Consider the following 20,008-nt stretch of genomic DNA (forward strand, 5'->3'; position numbering starts at 1 on the left):
CCAAGGCCATATATACTGCCCTTCCAGCCCTCACAGCCATGGAAAGCACCGAAGTGGGATGCTCACCTGAGGTCGGAGCTCCGACTTCAGGTAAGAATGCAAATGAGGAAATGAGTGCTGAAGATACATAGCATCCCAGTGATGTGGGATGGAAATGTGCTTTATTGTTCCACAGAAAAATGTCCATTTCGTAATTAGTAATGAATGTATCCGAATTACAAATACAATATTAGGCAAGCTTGGCAGTTTCAAAGTTATAATTAACATTTTTCAGATGTTTATCCCTAGCAAGAATGTGAGAGAATGCATATATGTCATCACTGAAATATATATATACATCTCCATGTGAAATAGAGCTAATAAGTAGTGATAGCAAAACTGAAGGTTCCCCAACAAGCTCAGTGGAAGAGAGTTGAAGTCTATGAGTGGTTGTCAGCATATCATACACAGTTCTTTGGGCTGCTAAAATTAATTACTGCAGCCTTCCCCAACCTAGTACCCTCTATATGTGTTGGACTACAACTCCCAGCATCCCCAACCAGCCATGCTGACTGAAGGATGCTGGGGGTTGTAATCCAAAATTTCTAGAGTGCACTACGTTGGAGAAGGATGAATGAGTGTGTCAACAGTTTTCAGTTGCTTTGTTTCTTTCTTACATTTAAACAACGTAAAGGAGGTTCATACTATTGTCTTCAATTTTTTAAGTATTCAAATAAAATATCTACATAATACAATTAAAATCACATTAAGTGTACTTTATTCCACCCCCAATATTTCAGATCAAATATCTATGGTGCATTGGGACAAAAAAGTAATGGGGTACTTTTTTTAGCTGTGTTGTACTTGTATTTAGTAAACGGGAGCCCTGTTGAGACAACACGTTAAACCATGATAGTTAAGCAATTTGAGCTAAATATTATGGCATAGTGTGTCTTACGAACCATGATTTAGTGTCGTGTGAACCATTCCTAACCATGGTGGCTACATAACTACAGTTAAACACACTCACTAATCACTTGCTGCAAAAGGTTTAGCGACCTAACCATGTTTTAGTGTGTTGATTGAACACACCCAACCTGATCAGTCCAAGGGTCCATTTAGTCCAGCACTCTGTTCACACAGTGGCCAACCAGCTGTTGACCAGGGACCCACAAGCAGGACACGGTGCAACAGCACCCTCCCACCCATGTTCCCCGTCAACTGGTGTATACAGGCTTACTGCCTCTGATACACCACTAGACTTTTGCTTGCATCTTTGATCAAATTATGTTCTTTTAATTAGGCAGTTTAGTTGTAGTACTTATCAACATAATGACAACTAAGGAGGCAATCGTATACATTTTTAGACAAAAAAAATCTTACACCTCCCACTTGCTGACTGGGGGATACTGGAAGTTGTCATATTTTTTCTTTCTAAACATGCATAGGATGTTTCCATGTTTGCATATGTCTTAGTGAACATATTTGAACATCAGCTGACTTAATCTCATTGATTTTAGTAATATACTATATATTATGAAAGTGTTGAATATCTAAATTGGGGTTTAAGTGGGAAGAGACACAGAGATCACCTTAGGTTTACTTCACTGTGTTACAGCTCTCTCTTTTTTTAAGTTGAGAAGTTCATAACAAGTTTACTTACAAAGAAATATAGCCAGGGGACTGGGGGGTTAAAATGTATTATGACAGTTCACTTAACTATAATTTTTTTATAATTTCCCCCCCTGCTAGGAAATGACCTAGAGGCCTTAGAAATACATTTCTGCATCCTTCAGACGCTACAATCAAGAAAAGCCCACTCTGAAAGCACCATTTATTAATGTTAAAAGGAAACTACCTCAACATAGAAAAGGAGAAGCAGAAAGGCTTGCAATAAAAACAAAGTAAAACACTCCTTCTGAATAATGTGTAGTTGCAAAGTCTCCGGGAAACAAACATGCATTTTTTTCAGTATTAAGGTGGGAAACTCAATTGAATTTGACTGACGGGCTCTGTCAAATTGAGAAACTGTTTGATCCACTGACGTGAAGGTTCAGTAGTTCTTTAAGGAAAGACCTGCTCTGTGTTAATGATCACTGTTGAGCAGTGATTTTGGTTTTGCTCTTCCTCTCCCTCTCCTAATACTGACTGAAGAAGTTTATATAACTATGATACAACTTTTAAAAGATAAGGTCTCTTCAGTGTAAGTTAATGTTAACGTTAGGTGTCAGAAATGCATTAGAAGGAAAACTGCAGCAGACAGCTTTTTGCCCCCTGGTTGAAATTGCATCTTGGGTGCACACATTAGATTGCTGAGCAGGAAACATACAGTATTTTTAAAAAGTTATCACAGCTCGCTTTTACGATTATAATTTGTAATTGCAGCAGTGCTGCATTTGAACACTGAATAGTACATAGTCAGCAAACCTGCTGCCTTTCTCACTGCTGAAACAAATTACCTACTTTTTTTGTTTTTGAAATGCCTCCTATGAAAATTATGTGCATACTCCTCTGCTGCTGCTACACATAGGTAGTTTTCCAAGGGAGCAATTCATGAGAACGGATTGTTAATTCAAGGAACCTTTTGTCAAGTACTTCCTTATGTATTGCTGCAGTGCACAAGAAAGTAAAATGGACTATAAGCGGCGCTTTTTGCTTGGCGGGTCCAAGCAGAAAGTACAGCAACACCAGCAGTATCAAGTGCCGGAACTAGGCAAGACTCTGAGCGCACCTTTAGCTTCTCCAGCCACAACATCCCCTCTGGTCTCCCCGGCTGCTGCTGGCAGCTGCAACCATGCGACTCCTATTGCAGACATCCAGCAGGGAATCTCCAAATATCTGGATGCACTCAATGTGTTTTGCCGTGCGAGCGCTTTCCTCACAGACCTTTTCAGCAGTGTGTTTCGGAACTCGCACTACTCTAAGGCAGCTATGCAACTGAAAGACGTGCAGGAACATGTCATGGAAGCAGCAAGTCGACTCACAGCAGCAATAAAACCAGAAATAGCAAAAATGCTCATGGAACTTAGTGCTGGAGCAGCAAACTTTAAAGATCAAAAGGAGTTCAGCCTCCAGGATATTGAGGTGAGTTGACACCAATTGTCCAGTTTATGACTTTTTGCCCACCTGCTTAAATTCTGTAGAGAAGGTTTTCAGGGGTTGCTGTTTCAGTGTTGCAGTGAAGGTGGACCATACCCAGTAGAGGTCTTTAGTGCATATCTTCATCGGACTTTCACTGTCTCTTATTTATCCAATGTCTTAAAATGAGAATGGCAGCTTAATTTTTTATATATATAGGATTGCTGGCGCATATCACAATGGCTTATCATATTGCACAAAAAGGAACATAGGAAGCTGGTTTTTACTGAGTCAGATCATTGGTCCATCTAACTCAGTATTGCCTACACCAGCCTTCTCCAGCTTGGTGTCTGGCAGAACTCCCAGAATTTCTGACCATTAGTCATGCAGTCCAAAATATCTCAAGAACATCAGGTTGGGGAAGGCTGGCCTACACTGACTTCTAGCAGCTCTCTAGGGGTTCAGGCTGGATTCTTTCCTGGTCTGACCTGGAGATGCCACGAATTTAACCTGGAACCTTCTGAATGCACATCATGCAGTTGACTACTGAGCTGTAGTCCCTCCCAAAGAGAAGTATCCATTCAGAATAAGTTTAAGACTAACAAATTTAACATGGTATAATCTTTCATGGAATAGTCCATTTCACCAGATTTATTTATTTAAATTATTTTTATTCCCCTCCTAAGCAGTCTCCTGGAATGGCCTATAAGCAGTCAGTTAAACAAGACAGTGGCTCAGTTTGGATGAAATGTTAGTCAGCGGTGGTTTTAGAACTCCACCATGGAGTTTTTACACCACCATTGAGAAACGTGTCATCTGGCGGGAAAACTCCATGCAGTGGTGGGTTTTTTTTGGTCAACTCTGTGCAGAGGACAGTTCCTGCAGAGCTGATGTGTTTTGTGGTGAGCTGTGTGGATTATTTCCCATGCTTACAGAGTTGTGAGGAAAGAGCGGCAGAAACCCCTGCTGCTTTTGCCCAGTGCGCCTCTATCAGCATGGGAAATAATCCCATCCCATCCCAAGGAAGCACTTGGGCAGCCATTGATCGTGCCATCCCTTGGTGGGGTGGTGCGATTGGGGGCTCCCCACGTTCTTCCTGTTACGGGCACATGATGGGGCTCTGCCGATCATGGCATCCCACGTGTTCTCAGGGACAAGTACATCCCTTGCCCCCCACCCCACCCCACGATCCATCTGAAGATCAGCTCAAAGGGATGGAAGGAGCTCGTTCCATCCCCTCAAGTCAGTCTCCAAATAGTTCACAAGGCGGGGGGCAAAGGATGTCTCCTGCGGCCTGACATGTCACGTCAAACTGTGGGAGAAATCCATCCACCTAGATCAGGGTGGGGTGGCGGCACAAGGATCTGTCAGCAGCTGTTACGAGCAAGGCAGATACTTTTGCGTCCCTTCCCTATTCACAAGGAGAGAAAGGGAATTGGATGCACAAGCATCTCTCCTGCTGCTGTGAAGGATTCCCTTCTCATCTGTCGGGGACAGATGGCTCAGTTGTTGATGTGTCCTTTGCCGTCAGATGGATCTGGTGCCCAGACATGCGAGGAGACTGTTCTGCAGCCTGTTGCTTTTGCGGTGGGGGTGGTGCATATTTTTCTGCACATGGCTGCTGCTGTAGAAGCAAGAAGCTTTGGAACGGTCTCCTCAGGTGTCAGGGCACCAGATCCATCTGCCAGCAAAGGACACATCAGCGCCGAGCGACGTCCCTGTCACCTGTCCCTATGCGGCCGCTGCAGCAAGAACCAGTGGCCGCATTGCCTTCAATGACAGGAGAGGCAATGCGCCCGCTGGAGCGACGGTGCATGGATTCTACTTCCTGTCAAGAGATGGGATTCCTCCTCCGCCACTTATTCAGCAATGGCCACGGTGCATGTCCGCGCACTCTCCTCCCCCCAAGGTCCCTCCCCACAGAAAGGCGGAACCCCAAAGAGGTGAGCAGGAACCAGCCATTCGGGGGGGAGAGAGATGACTACACAATGAAGAGTGAATACTGTACTTCACAGAGCACTACTTCTGTGTCGCCCAAGTGTGACACACAAATAGTCATCCGTGGAGTGGACTATTCACACTCCGTGGACTAAAGTGTCATCGGAACGCACCCAGTCTTTGACCACAGGCTCACAATCTAAAAAGTCATGACATACAAGAAAAAAGGGATAGATAGGGAAAAAGAAAAATGAAGTAATCCTTTCGCAGGGTTGGTGGAATGGCCACACTTCCTTCCTCATCTCCCTCTGTTACAGCAAGCTGGAATGGCTCTATAGAGTATTATGGATGGAGTATTATTAATGCCCAGTTGGGTGTAGAAGAAATGTGATGTGTGTGTGTGTGTTAACAGTGAGGTCAGTGGGAAATTAAATGCAAAAATTATTTGAAAAACATTGACAAAGTTTTAATGTATGTAAAATAAGGCTAGTAAAAATTCACAGCTGGTTGTGTTATGACTGAAACCTTTGGGTGAAAGATGATATAAACATTTGTTAAATCAATAAGCTGTGAAAGACCATTCAATGGGGAGTGAGTACAGCTAATATGCCTAACTCATTATGGAGCACATTCACTTACAGCAGAGTTTAAACTTTCAAAAGGGCTGTGACTTTCAAAAAAATACCAGCAAGTAATATTTGTAATTTCTGATTCTAGTTTCTGAAGTAGAACTCATAGGCATTGCCTCTAGGGAGATTACTTCAAGGCATATTTGATATTGCTGTGAGTTTATGAGTCCTTTGAATATCATTTGTGGATTCAGAAAGAATGCCTCCCCCTGGAAGCTTATGGAACTCAGTGGATTCCTGAATGCATGGCTGGCTTTGTGTATTTGGGGCATGGCGATACAGCGCGTCCGTTCTTGCTCGGCACTAGAGGGTTGTATTGTGAAATGTCTGCTTAGCCTCCTGACATCTTTGCTATAGCAATTCTATCTTGTCCCCCATGCTGTTCAATATCTATATGAAGCAACAAAGGGAAGTTATTTGGGGATTTGTAGTAAATGCCATCAGTATGATATGACCAGCTCTATTTCCCCTTGTCATCGGAGTCAGGTGAGGTAGTGGAAGTTCTGAACTGGTGCTTGGAATTGGTTATGGGCTGGGTGCAGGCCAATAAACTAACAAGATGGAGGTGCTGTGTGGGTAGATGTTCTCTGGCTTGGGGAGATGATGTTCAGCTAGTAATGGATGAGGTTGCACTCTCCATGAAAGAGCAGTAGGCCACATCGCTTTCAAAGATGGCCTCCAGGAGCTACGATTAGTGTAGAATAATACAGCTGCTAGGATTTTCACTGGGGCAGTTCATTCAGATCACATTTCACCAGTTTAAAAAAGCTTCACTGGCCTGCTGGCTGCTTTCAAGCTCAGTTCAAAGTGCTTCCACTTCAAACTTGGTTTTAAAGCTGTAAACAGCTTGGGACCCAGGTATCTTAAGGAGCTCCTTCTCCCATAGCCTGCCAATACTGAGCTTAATGCCATCCATCTGTCAGAATTGAAGTGGAAGGCAGAGAGAGAGAGAGGCCTTTCTTTCTTTCTTTCTTTCTTTCTTTCTTTCTTTCTTTCTTTCTTTCTTTCTTTCTTTCTTGACTGCTGTGCTGCAGTTATGGAGCGCCCTCTCCAAAGAGCCTCGCATGGGCACCAGTGTTGTTTTCTTATAGATGCCAAGCAAAAGCCTCCTCATTTGTCCAGCCTTCTTAAGTTTACTTATTGCTCTTGTAGCTCCTGGTTCAATGTATTATTGTTGTGTTTAAGTGTTGTATCCTTTATCTCCTGGATTTTGAAAACCTCCTTGGAATTTTGAGGAAAGATGGTACAAAAATGTTTCCAAAAATAATCATGCAGAAACATGAGCAGTTCTTGCATCTAATTCACTTGATGAGTTTAACTTGCTGGTAAAGAAATAACATATCAGTTACATCCAACTGTTCTGATCACATTAATTTGGGGTGAAAGTTAGAAGAATGAAGGCAGGAAGTTTGAAGACATGGCTGAAGAAGTTCTGCTACAGGGATTTTTTTCAAGGATTAAATCTTTCTAAACTAAAAACTGTTAAGCAAGGGCTTGTTTTATGGAGGGCTATTTTTCGTTGTTACATTTTAGAGATGTATATTTAGTCTATTAATGTTATTGCTCTCAACTTCTTGCCCCACCCCCACTGCAGCTAGGTAATTTTAGACTCTGAACTTAATGGTATCATGAGGGGCCCCTTTAGATGGCTGTGTGAAATTCACAACAAACATTTCTCTTCTCCCTGCACAACTACCTTTCCATGCTTTACAGTTAACATTCCTGATATGTTACAACAACAACAATGATACTGTTTGCCAACTCTGATAAAATAAATAAATACTCTGAGCACGTGGCAGTTTTGCATTTTAAACTCGCTTAAGTCAATAGCACCATCATGATGACAGGAACAAAATGGAATTTGCTTCTGCTACTTGCTGCTCTCTGGGTGTTTATTTGGGCCCCCAAGATCCAGCCCTGGCTGCACCACTGTCCTGTAGCCCACGTGCTGTGTCTGGAATTCTCTGCATTGCTGTAATTGAGGGGTTATATTAAAAGGATTTTTAAAAAGAAGAAAACAAGTTTAGCAAAACTATATTGTGTGGCTGGCACTGTTACATCTTATGAGTTCTTTGTGTGTGAGCCTATCATGTCTCTTTGCCTTCAGGCATTTATGTAGTAAGTCAAAACGACAGGTGCCACTTTATTTTTGTTGCATAGTAGCAGTTGCCTGAATCGCATGTGCTACCTTGCCATCTGCACTGGACACACACAACCAGTCAGGCGTAGAACATTCTTTCTGCATAACGCTAAATATACACATAGTTTTTCCAAGCCCAGGGTGGGTGTTTTTGTTATCAGAAATTTAACTTTTCCTATAAATACAGATAATTTGTTAGAATGTGTCTCCCTTTGTGTGTTGCCCTTGATCAATGGCAACTTATATATTATGTTTCTGCCCGTCCTTCTGTAAAGCAGGGGTTCAAAAAATGCACCCGCCAAGACATTTCTGGCAGCCCAGCAGATTTTCCTTCATCTGCTGCCGCCCCCTGAAAAAATAGCTGCAATACTCCCTCGAGTTTCCATCATTAGCATGAGTAAGATAATCTTTCGGCAGAGATTGGAGATAAGGAAGGGATTCTCTTGCTAGCGCTAGCAAGACAAACCATTGGCTTTCCATAGCTAGCACTTGCAAGAGATCTCTGCTCTCTGATATTGTTGATAAGGGAAGGGCCTCTGCTACCAAGAGAAACCTTCTTCCTCTCCTTTTTGCCTAAATCTCTACATAATTTTATTTATTTAGATGTGTGGCAAAAAGGGTTTAACGACCCTAACCATGGCTTAGCATGTCATCTGGACAAGTCCCACCCTCACCCCCGCCCCTGTAGTTAACCAAGTGCTGCCATAGAGCTCTGTGGCAAGAAAGGCCGAAAGGCTGCTCCTGCCACCACGCAATATCTCCATGGTGCAGCCCGAGAAGTGTGATTTGCACAGAGATGTAGGAATGGGCAAACTCACTCATTGCCCCGCTTTTCTTTCAGGTTTTCTCAGTCCTGTCCCCCACAAGTTTCCTATTTTGCGCATTCACAAGAATTCCCTCAAATACGCGTTTTCACTTTTAGCCTGTTGGGGAGCTTTGCATTCTTGGCTGTTTTTGTGTGTGTGTGGGGGGGGGGGTTTGCATATTTTTTGAACAAAGGGAGAATGAAAGCTCCAGCCAGCCCTGTAGCTGGCTGTAGCATGGCTGAATCTGCTGGGATGTCTGACGGACTGACTGGAAGACTATGGATTCCTGTTGGGTGGGAGGTGGTTCGGGTAGCCACGCTGTGGAGTGTGGCTCCATGGCTGTCTAGCAGGAGCCCTTGGCATAGTTAGTGCTAACCACCATGCACTGTGGTTAGTCTAACTACCCTTCCCCAAGTTAAGTCTGAACAGGGCCTTCATGTTGTTGCTGTTCAAAATCCCATTAGAAGGAGGGTGGGAATGGTATTTGACTTTTTTCTTTAAGCATGTCCGCCTGAATGGTGTACCTTCACCACCCCTATAATTAGAAGTTCAGTTTTTTTAAAACATATTTATTGTATTTATTTCCTACCTTTCCTCCAAAGAGCTTCACCATTCTTGTCTCATGATAGCATGATATATTAACATAATAAAAGGTGCAAGGTGAACCACTCCTCCAGCAGTAGATTTGGTTGGCCTTCTCCAACCAGATGTTCTTGATTACAACTCCAAGCATTCCTGATCACTGGCCATGCTGGCTGGGGCTCATGAGAATTCAGGTCAAAAACATCTAGAGGGCACTATGTTTGGTAAGGCTATTTAGGTGTCGCCATTCTTGACAAATTCTTGACAATAATTTAATCCGTTGGGAGGGAAAAGTTCCAATAAAAGAATGCCACTGGAAAGAAGCCATATATCATTGTGCCTTGTGATACATTATCATCATCATCATCATCATCATTATTATTATCCCGCCTTTTGCCCAATACTGGGCCTCATACATGTACATGACCATAAGAAAATTTCCAAAATCCATGTTGCTATAATATTTTTATTACGCCAACCAAAAGATCACCAGAAATTGTGCAAGCTTTTGAGATCCCAAGGTCTCTTTGTCAAGCAAGAGGTTATAAAAAGCAGGGGGTGGGAAGAGAGGAAAAAGGGACTAGATTGGTGAAGTTCACATGATCAAAACAAGCCACCATGGCTTGTTGTGAACAACAGGACATGCTGGACACGCCTAGCCATGGCTTATTGTGTTGTCTGAATCCAGGCAGCATGGCTTGTTTTAGGGCTAGACGACCCTCAAATAACCCATGAGCTGTTGTAGGGTTATTTTGCAAATTGCAGTCAGCATGCGCTATAGCTCACAGGAAGCCACTGTGGCTTGTTTTGATTATGCAATCCAGCTCATTGTACATTCAGACAAGTCTAAGGTGTAGTGTAGGTGAAAGAGTCTGCAACCATTCAAGATAGGCTCATCAGATCATGTAATGCAGCGGTTCTCAACCTGTGGGTCGGGACCCCTTTGGGGGTCGAATGACCCTTTCACAGGGGTCGCGTAAGACCATCGGAGAACACATATTTCCGATGGTCTTAGGAAACTGTATTGACTGAACTATGTCATGTATCATCTTTTGTATTATTAAAGCTATTGTTATGTATTATTTTCATTAGCAAACCATCCCATGACAATGGATCGTGTAGAGAAGAATGAAAATAATTTTATGGTTGGGGGTCACCACAACATGAGGAACTGTATTAAAGGGTCGCGGCATTAGGAAGGTTGAGAACCACTGATGTAATGGGTACAGGAAGCTCCTGCTGCCCTCAGTTATGCTGGAAGAACGGGGTGGGGTGGGGAATGTTCTGGGGAATATAAAGTCCAGGTGTTTTCAGAAGTGTTTTCCATCCTGATCAAAGCACATGGGGTCCTTTTACAGGGGATCACAGACTTAAATTAGGCAGTCTTTATATTAGCAACACAGCAGATAATTTTAGATGCTGTTCTAGGTAATTAAAGTGAATTGAAGTTGATTTGGTTACAGAGCAAGTATGTGGCAAAGTGCTGATGCAAGTAAGAAGTCATTTAAAAAATAATTCCATGCATATATCTAACAGGACACCTGATTAATGAAACCTTAGTTTGCCAGCTAAATTTTAATCTATCAAATGTGCATAAGAATAAAATAATTTTGAAAACAACAGCAATGTTTCAGTTCACACAACACTTTACTCAGTGGGAAAACTCCACTCAACAGTGGAGTTTGTAGGGGCTACTCACTACACAACATGTTCCAACTCCACCGTTGTGTGGGTGTGGCCTCCTGTGGAGTGGAGTACAAGTCAACACAGCGTTTGATTGACAGTTCCTCTGCCCTCTCTCCTCCCAATGGTATCCCATTAGCCATTGCTGCAAAAAAACAATCCCAGTGGCTTTCCTAGAGTGGTACTCACTCCTTTCGCCGCTCTTGCCAGGGAACTCTATGGCCACTGTGAAACTACTTCACTCAACAGGAAACTCCATGGAGCCCTCTAGACAACACACAACACAACCGTTGTGCAGGAACTCTCATCTGGAGATTCAGCGTGAAATGTTTTCCCCTTAAGACCTTAAGATCATCTACAGGGGCCCTTTTCCGTGAGCCCCTGCCAAAGGAAGTGAGGCAGGTGGCTACTAGGAGGAGGGCTTTCTCCGCTGTGGCACCCCGGTTGTGGAATGAGCTCCCCAGAGAGGTCTGCCTGGCGCCTACACTGTACTCCTTTCGTCGCCAGCTGAAGACCTTTTTATTCACTCAGTATTTTAACACTTAATTTTAACTTAAATTTAAATTATACTGTTTTAACTCTGTATTTTAACCTTATATCAATTTTGCTGCGTGGTTTTATCCTGGTTGTGCTTTTTATATTGTATTTTGTATTTGTATTTTTAACTTGTTGGTTGTTTTATGATGGTTTTAATTTTTGTGAACCGCCCAGTTGGCTATTGGGCGGTATAAAAATGTAATAAATAAATAAATAAATAAACAAAAAAACTCCACTTTGGGGTGGAGTTTTCCCTCCAGACAACACTTTTCTCATCGGTGGTGTAACAACTCACACCACCATTGAGAAAAGTGTTGTGTGGCTGCTTCACACTCCATCTTAGAAGAGGCATTCTCTCCTGCCTCTTCCGAGTTGCTGTCTGCTAGTTTGCAGTTTTTGTAAGAACTTAATTCTTTCAATATATAACTTTTTAAAAGTACTGCCTGATCAATTGGGAATACTTCCTTATTCTTTCAATGGTTTTTTATTAGTAGATCACTGAAACATTGCAGTCCTAATATCAAGACTTCCCCCAGCTTCCCCGGGCTGGTATATTTCTTTTTCTGTTTCAGAATAAGAAAATCTTTAAAACGCATAATGTCTCCCAACAATAGCTGCTATGTTTAGGAAAGTCAATATACATGTTTTCAGTGAAATACAACTGAACATGCAAAAGTTGCCAGCACACTCTGGGTTACCATCAGGCCAGTTTTCCAGTGGCTGGGCTAGCAACTGGGTCAGGAAATAAAAAGACCAGTTACTGGCTCAGTTAGGGTGATTCAGTGCAACGTGCTGTGACACTGCTGATCCTGTTTAGACGAGAAGGGCCCTAGTTTGAGTTCAGATATTTATTCCTCCAATGATCTTATGTCATGGAGGGTTGTGTGGCTGTGTGAAAGCAGCCGCTTTCAGTCTCTGCTCATTTTCAATAGATATTCTATCATGTCTTAGGTGGAATAGGAGAGGTGCCAAGATAAAGTATCATATACCATGGTGTAATTCTACCATGCTTATGAAGTCAAGCATTCTACCATGCTTATGAAGTGTTGTGCTTTTATTAATTTCAAGGTTAGATATAGGGAAGTAAAGCATCTATCCTGAAGACAAGTAAATGTGTTTTCAGATCAGTGAAGATCTAGTTCAAATGCCAAAATCCAAAGAATTGAATGAGTGAACCTCCTCTTTCTGATCTATAGTTGTCTGTCTTTTCATTTTCATAGGTACTTGGACGATGTTTCTTGACAGTGATGCAGGTTCATTTTCAGTTTTTATCTCAAGCTTTGCAGAAGGTCCAACCTTCTCATTCATGTTTTACTGAAGCCGTAGCTCAGGAAAGAAAGAATTCTAATGTGGCCGAGACGTCCAGTGCAAGCCCCACAATTGAGCTTGAAGAAGCAGTGCGATCATGGAGAGGAGCAGCTGAGGTAAGAGCACAACTCCTGCATTGCTGTATCAGGTCAGTAGCCCAAACCAGATGCCTCTAGGAAGCTCACAAGCAGTGCGTGAGAAGTGGCATGCACTTAGTTTTGGCAAATGTATTATTATTTATTTAATATATTTCTTAGCAGCCTTTCCAAGGCGGATTTGTTTGTAGTAGTAGTCGTGACTTGTAGCCCATGGATTAATAATCTCTTGGATTCTGTAATGGGAGAATGTTGACAGAATTCCTACAGAAAACACCTGTGGTTGCAGAATGACAAGCTCCGGGTCCCAGTATCTTTTCAGAGTTGGGAAGATTATGTATTCCAATAAAGTCAGGTGACATTTCCATCCACTGTGAGATTCTGAATATGGAATCCAGAGTTGTGTGTTGTGTTTTGGACAGTGCTAGCAGGCTAGGGAATTGGAGCTGGAAAGGTCATAGAATCATAGAATAGCAGAGTTGGAAGGGGCCTACAAGGCCATCGAGTCCAACCCCCTGCTAAAGCATCCCTGACAGATGGTTGTCCAGCTACCTCTTGAATGCCTCTAGTGTGGGAGAGCCCACAACCTCCCTAGGTAACTGATTCCATTGTCGTACTGCTCTAACAGTCAGGAAGTTTTTCCTGATGTCCAGCTGGAATCTGGCTTCCTTTAACTTGAGCTCGTTATTCTGTGTCCTGCACTCTGGGAGGATCGAAAAGAGATCCTGCCCCTCCTCTGTGTGACAACCTTTTAAGTATTTGAAGAGTGCTCTCATGTCTCCCCTCCATCTTCTCTTCTCCAGGCTAAACATGCCCAGTTCTTTCAGTCTCTCTTCATAGGGCTTTGTTTCCAGACCCCTGATCATCCTGGTTGCCCTCCCCTGAACACGCTCACTTCTGCGTCCACTGGATTTAAGCTATTTTATGTTTTAAGTTACAACTGAGGGAGAAACTGGATGTGCACAGTGCTAGTTGGAAAGAGGCAAGTAGTCTGCCAAGAGACTGGAGAAGGCATAGGAAAGGAAACGCAAACGAGCAGTATGGGAAGTAGGAGACAGTTGATACAGTAGAATAGGAGTGAGCAACTTGTGGCCCTCCAGATGTTTTGGCCTACAACTCCCATAATCCCTCACTATTGACTATGCTGGCTAGGGCTGATGGGAGTTATAGGCCAAAACATGCGGAGGGCCACAGTTGTCAATAATAATAATAATAATAATAATAATAATAATAATAATAATAATACCACCACCTGCCTCTCCCTCTGGATTGAGGCGGGGTACAACACTGAATACAAAAATATTATAAAATACATAAAAGTGATTAAAAACTTATAAAACCAATACATTATTAAAATAGCCAGACATCTTAAAATGCAACTGGGTAGGCCTGCTGGAAGAGATCAGTCTTTATAGCTTTTTTAAATTCAGAAAGACTGTTAAGTTGGTGAATTTCTCCCTTACAGTAGAATCAAGACAGGCTGGGTGTGGGTGAGTTGCATAACTCTGAAAGAGGTTAGAAGAGATTTGGGGATGTCGACGCTGTAGCCAGGGACTGTGGGAGGGCGGCATCAGCTTTGGACAAGTAGGTGTGATATGCTGGCAGTTGCTGCTAGTTTTCAGTGCACAGGAAACATACCTGAAGGACAATTAACTCGACCTTTTCCCAAAGCTAGATGAGTTACATTAGGCTAGAAATGATGTCTGAACCTTATTTGAAACCCTCCAATGAACCACAATTGGCAGAGAAGCCTAAAGTAAATTCAGGTTACCAATTCAAAATAAGAGTTTGATTAGAATAGCCCTGAGCACCTGCTTGTCTCTACCACTCACCCCAATTTTATTTATTTCATGAAATGCCCCCTCCCATTATCTTCACAGTCGCCCTATGAGATCACCCAGTCAGCTTCATGGCTGAGCGTCAGTGCTGGTCCTCTCCAGTCCTAATCTGACATTCTAACCACTACATCGCACTGATTTGAAATGAATCAAAAGCGAGGGAGGTGAAGTTGTTCCCCGCCAATTTTCTAGGAAGTTGCTGTGGAGAATGCAAAAGACAAAGCATAGGACTAGTGCAGACCTTAGGGTTGAGTGTTATGGGAATGTGCTCTCTGGGCATATGATAGCCCCCTGTTTCCCACAGATGCATTGATGCAGACATTTATCTTGACCACCATAATGATACTTAACCAGTGTTTGCATTTGATATTTAACCAGTGTGTGCATTTGAAATAATTTTACACATGCACACAAACAGACACACCCACCCTGCCTCACCTGCCCTCTACTTTTTTCCTGTAAAACAATAAATAGCTAGTATATAGATGAGATCTGTAAATTGTGAAGTTTACCTTTTACTAAGTAATCCAGCTTAATAGGGCACCAAAGTTGCTTCTATTATTTCTGAGCCACTGCTATGTTGTCTTATCGTTACTTTGTGCATCCCAATTAAAGGCCACATCACGTCTGAGAGAGAGGGGTTGTGATGGCTGTCTGGCTGGAATCGAGGTCCAGCAACTCTTCTGCTCCCAGAGTGTGGCAATTCCTGAGCACCAGCTAAAAGAACTGAATTTGAAAATAGACAGTGCTCTGCAGGTTAGTTATGCTATGAGTTTCTACTTGGTTGGGGATTGGATAAAATTGCTAGGGCAGGCTGCAAAATTTCTGAAAACTAAGATGAAATGGATGAGCTAGACCATTTTTGTCCCAACAACATTGGCTGCTGCTTTACTGGAAACTTTACTTGCCCCCTGAAATGTGATTGGATAGTGGAGGAGAGGAGAGGCACATGCCCTTTTATAAGACTTTCAAGGTTTTGTGAAGTAAATAATATATTGTACTAGTTATTGTTTTTCAGTATAGCGATGCACTTTTATTTATTTATTTTTAAATTATCAGGCATATAAAGTTGCATTGGAAAGTTTGGGTCACTGTGAATATGCAATGAAGGCTGGCTTCCACTTGAACCCAAAGGCTATTGAAGCAAGTTTGCAGGTAAGGACCCTTTCTCTGACCACCTCCCCCCACCAACAAAGATGTCCTTTAATGCATGCAGTGTTGAATTGGTTGCAGTTGGATTTCTCCCTGATGTGCTGCTTTGATGCTCTGTCTTTTAAGGGCTGCTGCAGTGATGCTGAAGCCCAGCAGACTGGACGGAGGCAGACCCCTTCTCAACCGATTCAGTGTGAGCTCCCAACAGTTCCCATTCAGATAGGTGCTCACTTCCTGAAAGGAATATCCTTTAATGAGTCTGCAGCAGATAACCTGAAGCTGAAAACGGTAAGGACACTGCATTTTGTGTTAAAAATAAGCACCTTTAAAAGAAAACAAAGTGTATTGGACTTTTAGCAAAATTCTGGTCCCAAAACGGATTGTTACATTCAACCGACTGTCACACCTTCCAATTACATGAGCCTCTGGCTCCTGCGGTTTGGCTTGTTTGCTTTTTGTCCTACCCTTTTAAAGCTTGCTTAGGAGCTGGACTCTGGCTTTAGTGAACTGGACTAGGTAGTCATCTTACATAAAGACATCATTTGAAAATGGATTACTTGTCATATGACGGAAAGATATTGGCCGAGTTCAGACGATCGTGGGGAAAAGAAGCCACCATAGCTATGTCTTCCCACACCCCCAGGTATGTCACACACGTGACACCATTTGCGTAAGTACCTGCAACGCTGCACGGGTTGCTGTGTTGTCTGAACCCATCATGACGCACGGCAGGGATGGCTTCTTATTCACTCTACTACAAGCCTTAGGTTGTGGCGTGGGTGAGAAAACACCCCTGTCACACACTGCACCAGATTCAGACAACACCGCATCCTGTGCGGGGTCATGAGTAATTAGGCAAATAGTGGTTGCACGGGACGCACGAGGATGGGGAAAGAAGCCACCATGGCTTTTCCTCCCCCCTCCCCCCTGTGATCATCCAAACCTGGTCATTCTCATCCAGCAAAATCAAAGAACAAGAACTGATGAAAAGATTGAAAATGAGAGGAAATAGATAAGGGATTATGGCATAGCAGAAATGTGGTATTTATTATAGGTTGCATCCAGAATCTTTCTTCCATGAGAGAAAGGTACCTTCTGTGAGAGAATGGGTCCTTGTGGCAGGTCCTTCTGCCCAATTTCCTGGGATCCCCCCTCCCACTGACAACATAGCTCACCCTATTCAGTCGGGTTTCCTGACTCTTTGACCGGGTTCAGACGACACAATAGTCAATGGTTGATTAAATACTCCTTGGTAGACTAAATAGTCCACCGTTGATTATTGTGTCATCTGTCAGGGAAAAACCATGCCATGGTTGGTTGTTTCACAGAAATAACCAACGCAAATAATCAATGGTGTGCAGAGATGATTATCTACACAACTGTTGATTATTGTGTTGTGTGGTGGGCTCCGTGGATTATTTTCCCTGCCTACAGAGTTGTGCCACTCTTACCCAGCGGGCCTCTATAGCCAGAGGAAATAATCGCGTCCCGGGGAGATCCCTTGTTGGGGTACCACAATCCACGGCTCCCCAAGTGTTTCCTGGGACCGGGACATGCCATCCCTTGGTGGGGTACTGCCAGTCACGGCACCCCATGTGTTTCCAGGGATGGGCACATCCCTTTCCCCTGCCCCCGCCACAGAGGGAAAGTGCTGGCGACTGGGGACAGGGGATGATAGGAATGCCTGCCAAAAGGCAAGTTGTTGCTATGCTGAGGGTGGGTGGGGGGCATAGCAAGAACCGCCACCGTAGCAAGAACTGGTGGACAGATGCCCTCCCCTGTCAGGGGAGGAGATCTGCCCTCCAGTTCTTGCTGCAGCAGCAGTTGCGGAACAGATTGCGGAACAGTTGGTAATTTTCGGCAACTACAGAGTCCCCTGACGAGTGACTAAAGCAGCGGTTGCCATTCTAGTCCAGCTGGAAAAACTCGCAATGGCTGATGGGATACCAGCAGGAGGACTGAGGTGGGGAGAGAGGGTGGGGGATGTGTCAGTCAAACACACCATTGACTAATAGTCAACTCGAGGCTGGGCTTAATCCACACCATAGTTGATTATAATCATGTCGTGTGGAGAGTACCCCCTTGATAATTAACTGTGGAGTTGACTGTTAACCCGCCATTGATTATTATGTTGTCTGAATGCAGTCTCTGTGTAGTATTGTCAGAGTGTTGGAGGGGTTGCCCTGGGAAAGGAGGGAGCAGGGAATCGAAGGAGCTTGAAAATAGATGCTATAAACACAAGTCCTTGAGTGTTTTTTGATCTTTGGTTATGAAAGTGATTCTGCCATCAAGACCATCACACATATCAAAACACATTAAATGACAGGATGTGAAGTTTATTGTCAACTATCATGCAGCTGAAAATTGAGAAAATAATGCAATTTCTGAAAGCACTTGCTACACACCTTCTTGACAGAGAATTCACTTTCATTCAAGCTCCAATTGATTCTGATGTAGAATTCTAAGTTATTTGCCATAGTTATTTAAGCCAGCCTTCCCCAACATGGTGTGCTCCAGATATTTTGGATTACAACTCCCATCAGCCCCAGCTGGTATGTCAGGTTGTTGGAGGTGATGTGAGTTATAGACCAAAACCAAGCTGGTAAAGGCTGATTTAAGCAGACAATAATGCCTGAATATTCTAGTCATAATAAAATCAAGACTCTGTGTCCCAACACCATGAAACCTTCCACCAAGTATCTCCGTGGTGAGAGCCATTTGGTGCCTTTCAGTCATTTTTCAACATATGCTTCCTAAAACCTTTGCACTAGATGTTAGACCTAATATTAGATTTGCTTCAACATTTCATCAAAATTAAAACATGTGGCTCAAAAGGCAAGCATATGCTGTCAAGGAGTTGGTGTCAGCTGCCTTAGTTGCCACCTTTTGATTTTAAGATCAACGCTAAAAGATTTGGATTCAGCAGGTTAAACAGCATACATACTCTAGCAAACAAGTTCCACTCAAAATGCCTCGAAACCTGAGAAATCACATTGATTGATAGTGAGGTCCTCAGATTGACCCCGCTGGGGTCGGCCGCGGCCCTGGCAGAGCACTGAGAAGACTGTCAGACTTGACTATCTAGTAAAGTAAAAGTTGTGAGGAGTCTCTGTCTCTCCTCTTTTAGTCCCCCCAACCAACGCCACTAACCCACACCTTATGCTGCTTCCAGGAGCCCTTGGCCACCCCAGCCTTGGTTACTGGGTTTCCTTATGGCCCTGTGCATGTGTGCATATAGTGTCAAGTAGAAACATTGCAGTTGGAATTGGGGTGCTAGTAACCACTGGAAGCAGCAGGTAAGTGGGAAAGTGGTGAGGATGGGTGTGAGCTTCAGTCATTATAATCTGAGCGATACTGAAAAGTAACAGCTGTAGTCATTAACTGCTGAAGATTATTGAACTATCTCTTGTAAACACAGGCAACAGAAGTGTGTGTGTGAAAAGAGTAGGGGAAAATATATTGCTAGTTCTTAGCAATCCTTTCTTCTTCTTTTGCAGCACACTATGATACAACTAATTAAAGAAGCTGGCTGGCATAATGGTGTAACCCTGAGGGATGACTCTCCTGTGACAGAAGTATTGAACCAGGTTTGCCCTTCTACATGGCGGGGAGCCTGTAAGACTGCTGTACAGTTGTTATTTGGCCAAGCTGGGCTGGTAAGTAGCCATGAATGGGAAAATATGAAGAAGGTAGAAATAAAGGGAAGGCAGAAGTGCAGGAAAGATGATTTAGTTCTGAAAGACTGAAGAGTTATTCTATACAATTGGGACTTGCAACAAAATGCTGTAGTGCAGAGTGCTCTCTTTCAGGGTGGCTGGCTGTCCGTCCAGCCATGTCCTTCCCCAGAATGCGCTGTTCCATTCCCTCTTCCCAAACTGTTTTTCCATTTCCCCCCTGAGAGGCTGTCAGCATTCCATGGCCAGTGAACACATGCAGTTCGTGTTTTTTGTCCCTCTCCCTTAGGGCTTTTTTCTAAAGGCTTTCTTTCTTTCTTTCTTTCTTTCTTTCTTTCTTTCTTTCTTTCTTTCTTTCTTTCTTTCTTTCTGCAAACTTTAGGATTCTCCTAAGCCTGCCTTACTTTTTTTGAGTGGATGTTGCTGTTTTGGCATCATAATCATGTAACCTTGGTGAAATTACAAACCACCAGAGTGAAATGCCTCCAACCTGGAATTAATTGTTTCATGAGCTTTTTTGACTCCCAAGAAAGAGACTTGCAGGGTTTGCCCACTCAGTCTCAAAGTAA

The 20,008-nt window shown here is 43.2% G+C and overlaps 1 protein-coding gene across 3 annotated transcripts in view; it reads left to right on the top strand.

Annotated features, from left to right (window-relative positions):
- The window catches only part of GARRE1 (granule associated Rac and RHOG effector 1), a 95,087-nt gene that overhangs the window by 47,824 nt on the left and 27,255 nt on the right, over positions 1-20,008 (top strand). For 2 of the 3 annotated variants that reach the window (XM_063141315.1, XM_063141314.1), the window contains exons 2-7: positions 1,732-3,063; positions 12,593-12,796; positions 15,229-15,369; positions 15,673-15,768; positions 15,892-16,053; positions 19,263-19,421. In XM_063141315.1, coding sequence (XP_062997385.1) covers positions 2,581-3,063; positions 12,593-12,796; positions 15,229-15,369; positions 15,673-15,768; positions 15,892-16,053; positions 19,263-19,421 — 1,245 coding nt within the window. In that variant the 5' untranslated portion in view covers positions 1,732-2,580. The remainder of the gene's footprint in view (positions 1-1,731; positions 3,064-12,592; positions 12,797-15,228; positions 15,370-15,672; positions 15,769-15,891; positions 16,054-19,262; positions 19,422-20,008) is intronic. The other variant, XM_063141316.1, reaches the window with a different exon arrangement.

The sequence above is a fragment of the Elgaria multicarinata genome, chromosome 14, assembly GCF_023053635.1.
Source record: "Elgaria multicarinata webbii isolate HBS135686 ecotype San Diego chromosome 14, rElgMul1.1.pri, whole genome shotgun sequence".
NCBI lineage: Eukaryota > Metazoa > Chordata > Lepidosauria > Squamata > Anguidae > Elgaria > Elgaria multicarinata.